The sequence below is a fragment of the Phyllobates terribilis genome, unplaced genomic scaffold (genome assembly GCF_046119375.1).
Source record: "Phyllobates terribilis strain yellow unplaced genomic scaffold, ASM4611937v1 Scaffold_5__5_contigs__length_657084704, whole genome shotgun sequence".
In the NCBI taxonomy this organism is placed as follows: Eukaryota; Metazoa; Chordata; class Amphibia; order Anura; family Dendrobatidae; genus Phyllobates; species Phyllobates terribilis.
The window spans coordinates 83715134-83727972 of NW_027362765.1; the positions used below are offsets into that span (position 1 = coordinate 83715134).

At 40.8% G+C, this 12839-nt stretch overlaps 1 protein-coding gene across 5 annotated transcripts in view; it reads left to right on the top strand.

The window, feature by feature from the left end:
- Nucleotides 1-9524, top strand: part of PIK3R6 (phosphoinositide-3-kinase regulatory subunit 6) — a 122707-nt gene extending 113183 nt beyond the window's left edge. For 4 of the 5 annotated variants that reach the window (XM_073682464.1, XM_073682463.1, XM_073682467.1 and 1 more), the window contains 5 exons: nucleotides 1014-1084; nucleotides 1168-1258; nucleotides 1338-1408; nucleotides 1490-1602; nucleotides 9096-9523. In XM_073682464.1, the coding sequence (XP_073538565.1) occupies nucleotides 1014-1084; nucleotides 1168-1258; nucleotides 1338-1408; nucleotides 1490-1602; nucleotides 9096-9252 (503 nt within the window). In that variant the 3' untranslated portion in view covers nucleotides 9253-9523. Of the gene's footprint in view, nucleotides 1-1013; nucleotides 1085-1167; nucleotides 1259-1337; nucleotides 1409-1489; nucleotides 1603-9095 lie in introns of all 5 variants that reach the window. The other variant, XM_073682468.1, reaches the window with a different exon arrangement.
- Nucleotides 9525-12839: the final 3315 nt, after the last annotated feature.

Genomic DNA, 12839 nt, shown 5'->3' on the forward strand with positions numbered 1-12839 from the left:
TTGGCACTGGCACTCCAATGTCTGATGAAAGAAGGCTAAAAACGTTATCCCTTTACGTACTCCTCAGGGAGAAGCGGCAAAGTGTAAAAGAAAAAAAAAATGAAGGCCTCATTCAGACATGCAATTTTCTCACATATGAGAAAAACGGACAATTACGTTGAGCAGCGTTTAGTCTGAGGGTCATCAGTTTTTCTTGTACGTGGAGAAAAAAAAATTCTCCACCTTTTTTTTTTCTGACATCCTGTGAAAATATGACCATACTCGGATGTCATCTAAGTGCGGTCCGATTATTACACGGACCCATAGACTTACATGACCCTCAGATCAAAATCGGAAATGTCTCCGCAATTTTCAATGGTCATCGAAAAATTACAGGCATGTGAATGAACCCAAAAGACCATCACAGATATGACTGCTATCCGTGAAAACCACTTGTACGCGAAAATCAGACATCGCAATGAGGCCTAATGCCAAAGAAAGGAACCTGTCTTTCAGCGCCTAATGCAAAAGAAAGGGACCTTTCTTTCAGTGCCTAATGCAAAAGAAAGGGACCTTTCTTCCAGCGCTGTTGTGGCCAGTTCATTAAGGCTACGTTCCGACGAAGAGCTTTTGGTAAGTTTTTACCTATTAAGAAAATTAGGTTACTTGGGTTTTTGATGCTATGAAAATATACAGAGTCAAAAACTCATCGTGGGCACACAACCTAAAATATCATTTGCCGACAGGTTTTTAAGGTGGTCTGGAGTCTCATTTTTAGGGGGTTTGAACTGGATGATTGTGAATATTAGGGAGTCTGATCAGGTTTGTTATTCTTAGAAATGTTGAAATATACAAAGCAGGGTCCACAATTGGGTTTATTGGGGCTTTGGTGTAGTTTCCATCGTAATGGTGGGAGAAATAGCACTATATGCTGCATTATTCTTCCTGTCCAGAACTGCTCATGTAGGCTCCATCAGAAGCTTCTTATCGGGATAACCATTTAAACTAATAACATTTTGTTTTTTTTTGTTCAGTGAACACAATAACTAGAAAGAAAACAGTGGTGGATTCTCGAGGCGCAGGGATCCAGGTGCATTATCAAAAGGTATCCAAAAATTAAGGCTGGTGAAGACATGAGTATACAGATGCAAAATATGTGAAAATATGAAACATTTCTTAATGTTTCAGGCTTTAGCCAGTAACAGGGAGAAGGAGGGATCGCTTGTGCTAAGAACATCTGGAGCAATTATTAAAACAATACCAAGTAACGAAACAGATGGTGAGAATAGTTACTGTTTTACCAGTAAGGGGCATACACAGAAATGTACAGATCTCATTACCGGCACCTTATTTTACAGATCTTGTGTGTTTAAATGTCTACATTGATGAAGTAGGGAAATCGTCATTATCATCCGGGCGCTCTGCATTGGTGAGTTCAGCTCTACCATAAAAATCCCCTCATGATAACGTCACAGAGTGAGTCTGATGACAGGGTTTTGTTGCTTTACAGTACAAACTTAATGGACTAAAGGCATCGAACATCCAAATGAGAAGTCTGGATCTCAGGACACTGAGTCTACAGCTGGACAAAGACAGCCGAAGGGTATACAATAATGTGTCCAGGTGGGTTTAACGAAACATATTTAATACTGCCACTGTGTACAAGAATATACCTACTGTAATATTGCTCCCTATGTACAAGAATATAACTACTATAATATTGCCCCCTATGTACAAGAATATAACTACTATAATACAGCCCCCTATGTACAAAAATATAACTACTATAATACTGCCCCTATGTAAGAGAATATAACTACTATAATACTGCCCCCTATGTACAAGGAAGACAAAAAACACTGAACTAAGAAGCACAGGACACAGACCATACTATCACCTGTAGGTTGGCCTGGTCTAACCTATATCGAGTGCTTTAATGTATGGACCAATAGGAAATGGCAGACCATTCGGTAACAAACATAAGAAAAACGAGAACCACCGAATGATAGGTCCAATAGGGCAAAGGATACATATAAGACTTTTATTATCGTAACGGCAACACGTGGCACTACATGCAAAAGGAAAACCGCATAGCAGTGACCAAACACAAACAGAAATCATATAATGAAAGTTACATAGTGTACTGCATTAACACATATAAATAGTAGTACAACAGGTATGCATATCAGATAAATGTTAAAGCTCCATTAGACATATGGTGAATACCACCTAGGAGACCAAGAACAGAGACAGACATCAAGCCATCTTATAAATATAAAGGTACCATATACATCATCATTGTGACCATGTCCATATCCATATCAAGTGTATCTAGACGGTCAATATTAAATAAATAGGTGACAGCATATGGTCAGTAAAAGGGAAAATAGTATACCTGTGTCTACAGCAGCTTATGTGGATGGCACATGCGGCAAACCCCGACGCGCGTTTCGGACAGCAAGTCCTTCGTCAGGACTTGCTGTCCGAAACGCGCGTCGGGGTTTGCCGCATGTGCCATCCACATAAGCTGCTGTAGACACAGGTATACTATTTTCCCTTTTACTGACCATATGCTGTCACCTATTTATTTAATATTGACCGTCTAGATACACTTGATATGGATATGGACATGGTCACAATGATGATGTATATGGTACCTTTATATTTATAAGATGGCTTGATGTCTGTCTCTGTTCTTGGTCTCCTAGGTGGTATTCACCATATGTCTAATGGAGCTTTAACATTTATCTGATATGCATACCTGTTGTACTACTATTTATATGTGTTAATGCAGTACACTATGTAACTTTCATTATATGATTTCTGTTTGTGTTTGGTCACTGCTATGCGGTTTTTCCTTTTGCATGTAGTGCCACGTGTTGCCGTTACGATAATAAAAGTCTTATATGTATCCTTTGCCCTATTGGACCTATCATTCGGTGGTTCTCGTTTTTCTTATCTTCCCCTATGTACAAGTATATAACTACTATAATACTGCTCCCTATGTACAAGAATATAACTACTATAATACTGATCCTATTTACAAGAATGTAACTACTATAATACTGCTCCTATGTACAAGAATATAACTATAATACTGTCCCTATATACAAGAATATAACTACTATAATACTGCTCCCTATGTACAAGAATATAACTACTATAATACTGCCCCTATGTACAAGAATATAACTACTATAATACTGTCCCTATATACAAGAATATAACTACTATAATACTGCTCCCTATGTACAAGAATATAACTACTATAATACTGCCCCTATGTACAAGAATATAACTGTTATGATCTGCTACAAGCACTAAGGAAAGAAAGGAGATCTGTCCCTATAATAGAACTAAGCTAGATCCCTACGATGTAACGGGGAACCTGATCCTGCGATCAGACCCGCTAAAGTCCTCGGCTAGTCTGTACAAAGACCTATAGATGCAAGGGAGGGATCCCTACAAGAACTAGGGACTGGGATAAAGTTGGACACCTCCTAGCAGAGATTGTAGCAGTAAAAGACAAACACACAACATAGAACATAAAGGTCCGAAGACCTAGCTAAACTGACTGAGAAAGGTAACTAAGCACCAGGCTAGCTAAAGAGTAGAAATTACAATGAAGTCCAGCAAGGCCAGGAGGGCGGAGCAGGATTAAATAGGCAAAAAAGGTCATGTGACCAGCAAGATAGGTTTTTTCTAACAGGAGAGTTCTAACAGTACCACCTCTTCTATGAGGATCCTCCGGATCCCCTAGGCCCAGGCTTATCAGGAAACCTCTTGTGAAACGCTCTGACAAGTCTGGAAGCAGAAACATCATCTGCCCTCACCCATGAGTTATCCTCGGGTCCGAAACCCTTCCAAGCGACGAGATACTGCAAACTCCCTATATACCGTCTAGAATTTAGGATGCGGGAAATTTCGTATTCCCCGTCCTCCACAACCGGAGGAACAGTGGTGGAGGTGTCTCCATCCGACACATAAGCTCTTTTCAACAGAGAAACATGAAACACCGGATTAATCTTCCAGGAGGTAGGAACCTCCAACCTAACAGCAGATTGGTTAACTACCTGAAGCACCTTAAAGGGCCCTACAAACTTGGTACCCAATTTTTTAGAAGGAATCCTCAACCGCAGATTCTTAGAGGACAACCAAACCATGTCACCAATAGCAAACAAAACCTCTTGCCGTTTCCTATCAAAGTACCTCTTAGATTTTTTGTTAGCCTCCTGCAGATTACCACGCACATCCGTCCAAACTCTCTCCAAATCACCGGAAAAACTCTCCTCCTCAGGCACAGCCGATACCAATTTGGAGAATGACCCAAAAGACGGATGTCTCCCAGAACAACAAAAAAAAGGCGAACAACCAGCAGAAGAGGATGTATGGTTGTTAAGAGCAAACTCAGCAAGTGGCAGAAACTCAGACCACCCCTCCTGATTGTCTGCCACAAAACAACACAAGAACTGCTCAACATCCTGATTCTTCCTTTCAGTCTGGCCATTAGACTCAGGATGATATCCGGATGAAAACGACAAATGAACTCCCAACCTGTCACAAAAAGCACGCCAAAAACGAGCCACGAACTGAGGTCCCCTATCCGAAACAATGTCAGTAGGAACGCCATGTAGTCTGACAATTTCCTTGACAAAGGCCTTAGCGAGTGTCTTAGCGCAGGGCAGTTTGATGAAAGGAAACAAGTGACACATCTTGCTAAAACGGTCCACGACCAGCCAGACTGTGAAACCCTCAGAGGGGGGAAGGTCAGTAATAAAGTCCATAGCCAGATGTGTCCAAGGTGCACTAGGAACCTCCAGAGGGCAAAGCAACCCCGCAGCAGGAGTATGTGAAGACTTAGATCTAGCACACACCGTACATTGACGCACCCACTTAATGACTTCCTTCTGCCATCCAGGCCACCAAAAACTGCGACCCACAAGTCTCTTGGTCTCAGAAATTCCTGGATGACCTGCCAACCGACACTCATGACACTCAACAAACAAATCTCTCCTAAAGGTCCTAGGCACAAACAACCTCCCATGGGGAGTGTTAGATGGGGCATTCTCCTGTGCTTTAAGAATCTCATCTTCCAAAACGGAGTCCAATGCAGCAATCACAACACCTTCTTGTAAAATGCTCCCCTCCTCCTCAGCACCGACCATGGGAGAAAAGCTGCGAGACAAAGCATCAGCTTTAACATTCTTAGTACCCGGGATGTAAGTAACGGAAAAATTAAACCGCGAGAAAAAAAGTGCCCACCTAGCCTGACGGGCATTCAAGCGCTTGGCAGCATCAAGATAGATCATATTTTTATGATCAGTGAAAACCTGAATGGGAAATTCAGCACCTTCCAAGAGATGACGGCAATGTTCAAATGCGAGTTTAATAGCCAGCAATTCCCAATTACCAATATCGTAATTAAGTTCAGTCTCAGAAAATTTTTTTGAAAAAAAAGCACAGGGATGTACTCCATCCTTGTTTTTATGAGACAACACCGCACCGACCCCCACCGAAGAAGCATCAACCTCAACCAAAAACGGCTTAGTCACATCAGGCTGCATAAGGATGGGGGCAGAGCTGAACCTCTCCTTTAGAAACACAAAAGCTTCAATGGCCTCAGTAGTTCACTGAACCGCATTAGCACCTTTCCTGGTGAGATCGGTCAGTGGTTTGACAATAATAGAAAATTTTTTAATGAATTTTCTGTAATAATTGGCGAAACCCAAAAACCTCTGTATCGATTTCAAACCAATAGGCCTAGGCCATTCCTGAACCGCCTGAACCTTCACAGGGTCCATCTCAAAGCCCTCGCTGGAGATAATGTAGCCCAAAAAGCTAATTCTCTGTACAGCGAACTCACATTTCTCCAGCTTAGCAAAAAGCGAATTGTCAATTAATAACTGTAATACCTCACGTACGCTCCGCCAATGAGACTCCAGATCCGGTGAATAAATCAAAATGTCATCCAAATACACAACCACATTTTTGCCGATCGAAGGTCTAAGGATGTCATTAATAAGATTCTGAAAAAATGCTGGAGCATTGGTAAGACCAAAAGGCATAACCAGATTCTCAAAATGACCCACAGGAGTGTTAAAAGCAGTCTTCCATTCATCACCCTCCTTCATGCGCAACAAATTGTATGCCCCCCGGAGATCAATTTTAGAGAACCACTTGGCCCCCACCAACTGGTTAAACAAATCAGGAATCAATGGCAGTGGGTAAGGATTGCGTACAGTAATTTTATTAATCTCACGAAAATCCAGACAAGGACGTAAACCGCCGTCCTTTTTTTTAACAAAAAAAAATCCAACAGCCACAGGAGACTTGGAAGGCCTAATGTGACCGGCGGCCAAGCTTGTCTGTATGTATTCCTCCAAAGCCTTTCTCTCAGAAATAGTAAGATTAAATAAACGACTTTTAGGAAGAGTCGCTCCAGGGACAAATTCAATGGTACAATCGTAGTCTCTATGGGGAGGCAAAATTTGTGACTCCTCCTCAGAAAAAACTCTCCAAAAATCCTGAATAGGTACAGGTAATTCCCCTTTTTCCACCGCAGCAATACGTCCGTTACAACACTTGTCATAACACTTAGGGCTCCAGGACTTAATTTCATTGGTAGACCAATCCAGTACAGGATTGTGCAATTTTAACCAGGGTAACCCCAAAATTACTGGAGAAGGCAAATTATTTAATACTACCAAATCCAAATGTTCTTGGTGAATACCATTAATAGTGAGGGGAAATTCACAGACCTTGTGAGTAACACTCTTCAAGGGGGAGCCATCGACAGAAACCACAGCAATAGGGGATGACAAAGGTTTGGGTTTTAATTTAAGTTTTTCCAAGAATCCCCCATCAATCACATTCAGAGTAGAACCACAATCCACAAATATCCGAAATTCAATTAATTCTTCCTGAGCAGCAGTAGTAGCAGAAAGAAATACTCCCTTAGTATTTAAACAGGCAATACGGGCGTAACTGACCTTTTTTTTCCTTTGTTCATACGAAGCACACAGTTCTTAATAAAATGGTCAGATTTCCCGCAATAAAAGCACATACCTTCAGAAGATCTGCGGTCTTTTTCCTGAGAGCGGGGTGCCATCGCCCCAATCTCCATCGGCTCTCCAATGTCATTACAGACCCTCTCAAGACTAGGAGCTGACATGGCAGAGGATTTACTCTCATTAACCCTAGCACGCAGTCTCCTGTCCACCCGTATAGCTAATTGCATTGCCTCCTGCAAGTTTCCAGGTGTGGGATAAGCAATCAGCAAATCCTTAACCCTTTCACCTAGCCCCGCAAGAAACAAACTTTTCAAAGCTGAATCGTTCCACCCCACCTGGGCAGACCACCGACGGAAGTGAGAACAATATTTTTCCACATTACCTGATCCCTGCCTCAAACGTCTCAATTCAGCCTCAGCTGATGAGACACGATCAGGATCATCATACAATAAACCCAAAGCAGAAAAAAAACTATCCACTGATCTAAAGCATGGATCACTAGGTTGGAGAGAAAAGGCCCATCCCTGAGGTTCTTTGCGCAAAAGTGACATTATGAACCCTATGCGCTGTGATTCATCACCAGAGGATCTGGGTCTCAAACGAAAATACAATAAACAAGCATTTTTAAAGGAAAAAAACTCTTGCTGATCACCAAAAAATAAAATCAGGCAAACGTACCTTTGGCTCCACAAAATGTGCTCCAGAACAGCTACTCACGTGTTGTTGGAGCTCGGCCAGCTCCAGAGAGAGTCCCTGCAGGCGTTGAGCCAAATCCTGAACCGACACCATGATGGAAACTGGAGGTCTTTCCTTAGAGATATTTTTGGGCTGGACTTACTGTTATGATCTGCTACAAGCACTAAGGAAAGAAAGGAGATGTGTCCCTACAAAAGAACTAAGCTAGATCCCTACGATGTAACGGGGAACCTGATCCTGCGATCAGACCCGCTAAAGTCCTCGGCTAGTCTGTACGAAGACCTATAGATGCAAGGGAGGGATCCCTACAAGAACTAGGGACTGGGATAAAGTTGGACACCTCCTAGCAGAGATTGTAGCAGTAAAAGACAAACACACAACATAGAACATAAAGGTCCAAAGACCTAGCTAAACTGACTGAGAAAGGTAACTAAGCACCAGGCTAGCTAAAGAGTAGAAATTACAATGAAGTCCAGCAAGGCCAGGAGGGCGGAGCAGGATTAAATAGGCAAAAAAGGTCATGTGACCAGCAAGATAGAAAAAAACTAACAGGAGAGTTCTAACAATAACTACTATAATACTGTCCCTATATACAAGAATATAACTACTATAATACTGCTCCTATGTACAAGAATATAACTACTATAATACTGCCCCTATGTACAAGAATATAGCTACTATAATACTGCCCCTAAGTACAAGAATATACCTACTATAATACTGCCCCATGTACAAGAATATAACTACTATAATACTGCCTCCTATGTACAAGAATATAACTACTATAATACTGCCCCTATGTACAAGAATATAACTACTATAATGCTGCCTCCTATGTACAAGAATATAACTACTATAATACTGCTCCTATGTACAAGAATATAACTACTATAATACTCCCTCTATGCACAAGAATATAACTACTATAACACTGCCCCCTATGTACAAGAATATAACTACAATACTGCCCCCTATGTAGAAGAATATAACTACTATAATACTAAACCAATGTACAACAATATAACTACTATAATGCTGCCCTCTATGTACAAGAATGTAACTACTATAATACTGCTCCTATGTAGAAGAATATAACTACTATAATACTGCCCCTATGTACAAGAATATAACTACTACAATACTGCCCCTATGTACAAGAATATAACTACTATAATACTGCTCCATGTACAAGAATATACCTACTATAATACTGCCCCTATGTAGAAGAATATAACTACTATAATACTGCCCCCATGTACAAGAATATAACTACTATAATACTGCCCCTATGTACAAGAATATAACTACTATAATGCTGCCCCCTATGTACAAGAATATAACACACTATAAAGAATAATAGTTCAGGCCACTAAATTAGGAAACGTTTTAACATGAAATTTCTTTTTGCAGTTTTGAGGTGTTTCCCTGCCAGGAGCCTGGATACAGCCTACAGAAAATAAGGGCATCACGAGCTCATGGCGAGGGTAAAGAAGACTGTGGACTGAGCAGATACATGACAAAATCGCTCCTCCTGCCCATTAACACATTTTCAGGAATCATTCAGTGACAGCGTGGACCCTGTATGAACTGTGACCAACACACTAACGTCTTATGGAGCGGTGTTTTCATGATCACAACTGTAGCACATGTATACACTGGAAATACATTCATATTCATTATCTATATATCTAGGTTTGCCAATTGAGAAGGGGACTGCAGTTCCCAGCATTATCTGCGACAGGATCGTTTTATTCTTGGGATGATCAAAATTATTTCTGCTGTTCATAAAAGGAAAAGCGATACTGTATATTTATTTATTAAAGTTACTTTACCAAATAAAGTTGTAATCAGGGCTCATTATACTGAACCAGAGATGGTAGTTATTCCTAAAGACTAGTGTCATGGCGCCTCCTTGTGTCACAACTTGTGTATTTCAACCAGGCTTCTACTAAATATGTTTAAAAGGCCTCATTCAAACACCATTTTTTTCCTAGTACATAAAAAAACAAAAAAAACAATGAGCTGATTTCCAGTGCTGGATCAGAGGTTCTTAAGTGTGTCAGGTTTTAACATTGGTGAATTTCTCGTTTGACAAGAAAAAAAAAATTACAAGCTTTCTTGTAATTTCTCCTACCCATCTAACATATGCCTGTAACAATGAATCAGCAATAACCGCCATTGCTTAACTATTTAAATGTCGCTGTCAATCATTGACAGTGGCAATTAAATAGGGTGATCGCCAGAGTGCCCTACTATGGCAGCGGAGGGGATGCTCAAAGCCACCGATCACAGTTACCTTGATACTCTCTACCTAAGGCCACGGCCCCACTATCAGTATTTGGTCAGTATTCGGTCTGTATTTTTTCTCAGTAGTGAGAGACAAAACCAGGTGAGGAACAATCAGAGAAAAGGTATAATAGAAACAATTCTGCATTTATCACCCACTCCTGGTTTTGGATCCCACTCCTGAGAAAAAATACTTACCGAATACTGACCATATACTGATAGTGGGGCCGTGGCCTTAGGCTGAGCCTCAAAATACCACAATATATTACAAAACTGTGGTATTACGGTATATAGTACAAGCGATCAGATGATCGCAAGTCTCCTAGGATGACTAAAAAATTAGGTAAAAATAAAACAAAAATGTTTTAAAAAATATATAAAAGTTTAAATCATCTCCCCCTTTTCCCGATTCAGCATGAGAAAACAATTGCTGCATGCTGTGAGTGGCTCCCATATTCAGATCACATGCACCCTGTAGGGTTCGGTACTCACTTAGCCGCGTTAGAGGTAGGCACGGGACACTGTCTCTTTAAAATGTCCAAGGCAGGTTTATTATGCGCGTAAACCGCACTTCCAGAAGTAAACAAAAGAAAGCCTTGTCCGACACAATGTAACAAAAACAGAAAATAAACTGTCCAATACAACATGGCGGGTTCACCTGCTCACAGTCACGGTCAGTGCCAGTGTCTTTTTGGCACAAACACTCTGGAGGTCTCCACACCTCCAGCCACAGACACTGAACGAGACACTTGGTCTCCATTTTATACATACGCCTTGGGGGTGGGGATATGTGAGCAGCCAATCCCCCCCATCTCTTATGTATGCCCGAAAAAAACAGCCCTGATACACCTAATTAACCCTCTCAGCACTACTTGTGCTGGAGCATGCTTTTCTGGTTTTACATCACTGAAGTTGACAACCTCAGTGATACATATCTCCCCTCAAGGACGTGTCCGGCGGCCATTTTACAACCCATACAAGTCTATGGGTGCGTGTGAAACATTGGATCGCGCTCGGATGTCATGAGAGTGCAGTCCAATGTACGCGCACAGAGACAATGGAGAAGTTAAGTTCTCTGTCTTCTCTGCACCTGTGCTGCGAATCTCTCATGAGAGAGAATCGGATCACACTCAGATGATACTCGGATCAGAGTCTGACAGAGTTTGATCAGAGTTTCATTAGTGTAATCGGCCCGATTCTCTCGTATGATAGAACATACGCTAGTGTAAGCGAGCCCTTACTGATTAAAAAAAATCAGAATAGAAAAAAAATAAAAATTGGGTTTGTGTCACCAAATTCGGAGACCTGATATTTTTGATGGAGCTGGGTGAGAGCTTGATATTTTCTATCAAGTTGACAGTTTTAGTGATACTATTTTGGGGCACAAACATTTTGATTACTTTTAATTGCATTTTTTAGGGGAATAGCGAATTTTTAAAAAAAGTCAATTTGGACATTTCAATATTTTTCCTATTTTGGTGTTCACCATATGGGATAAATATTTTTATATTTTATTAACTTGGACAATACCACAAACAGCAAACCCAAATATGGAATTTTTTTTTACATTTTTCTATTTACGTTTGGGGAAAGGAGGGTGATTTAACTGTTTATACAGTCACGGTCGAAAGTGTCGGCACCCTTGAAATTGTTCCAGAAAATGAAGTCTTTCTCCCAGGAAATGATTGCAATTACACATATTTTGTCATACACCTGTTTATTTCTTTTGTGTGTATTGGAACAACACATTAAAACAGAGAAAAAAAGGCAAACTGGACATAATTTCACACAAAACCCAAAAAATGGGCAAAACAAAATTGTTGGCATCCTCAGTTTAATAATTGGTTGCACACCATTTGGAATAAATACACATGGTCAAAATTGTTGGTACCCCTCGTTTATTGAAAGAAAAACCCACAATGGTCACAGAAATAACTTTAATCTGACAAAAGTAATAAATTAAAAATCTATGAAAATGAACAAATGAAAGTCAAACACTGCTTTTCAACCCTGCTTCCATGGAATTTAAAAAAACATTAAACTCATGAAATAGGCCTGGACAGAAATGATGGTTCTTCTTAACTTAATATTTTGTTGAACAACCTTTTGAGGCAATCACTGCAATCAAACCATTCCTGTAACTGTCAATGAGACTTCTGCACCTCTCCACAGGTATTTTGGCCCACTGCTCATGAGCAAACTGCTCCAGTTGTCTCGTGTTTGAAGGTTGCCTTTTCCAGACGGCATGTTTCAGCTCTTTCCAAAGATGCTCAATAGGATTTAGGTCAGGGCTCATAGAAGGCCACATCAGAATAGTCCAATGTTTTCCTCTTAGCCATTCTTGGGTGTTTTTAGCTGTGTGTTTTGGGTCATTATCCTGTTGCAAGACCCATGACCTGCGACTGAGACCAAGCTTTCTGACAGTGGGCAGTACATTTTTCTCTAGAATCCCTTGATAGTCTTCAGATTTCATTGTACCCCACACAGATTCAAGACACCCTGTGCCAGATGCAGCAAAGCAGCCCCAGAACATAAGAACCTCCTCCATGTTTCACAGTAGGGACAGTGTTCTTTTCTTGATATGCTTCATTTTTCTGTCTGTGAACATAGAGCTGATGTGCCTTGCCAAAAACTTCCATTTTTGTCTCATCTGTCCATAGGACATTCCCCCAGAAGCTTTGTGGCTTGTCAACATGTAGTTTGGCAAATTCCAGTTTGGCTTTCTTAGGATTTTTTTTTTCAACAATGGTGTTCTCCTTGGTCGTCTCCCATGAAGTCCACTTTGGATCAAACAACGACAGATGGTGCGATCTGACATTGATGTTCCTTGAGCTTGAAGTTCACCTTTAATCTCTTTAGAAGTTTTCC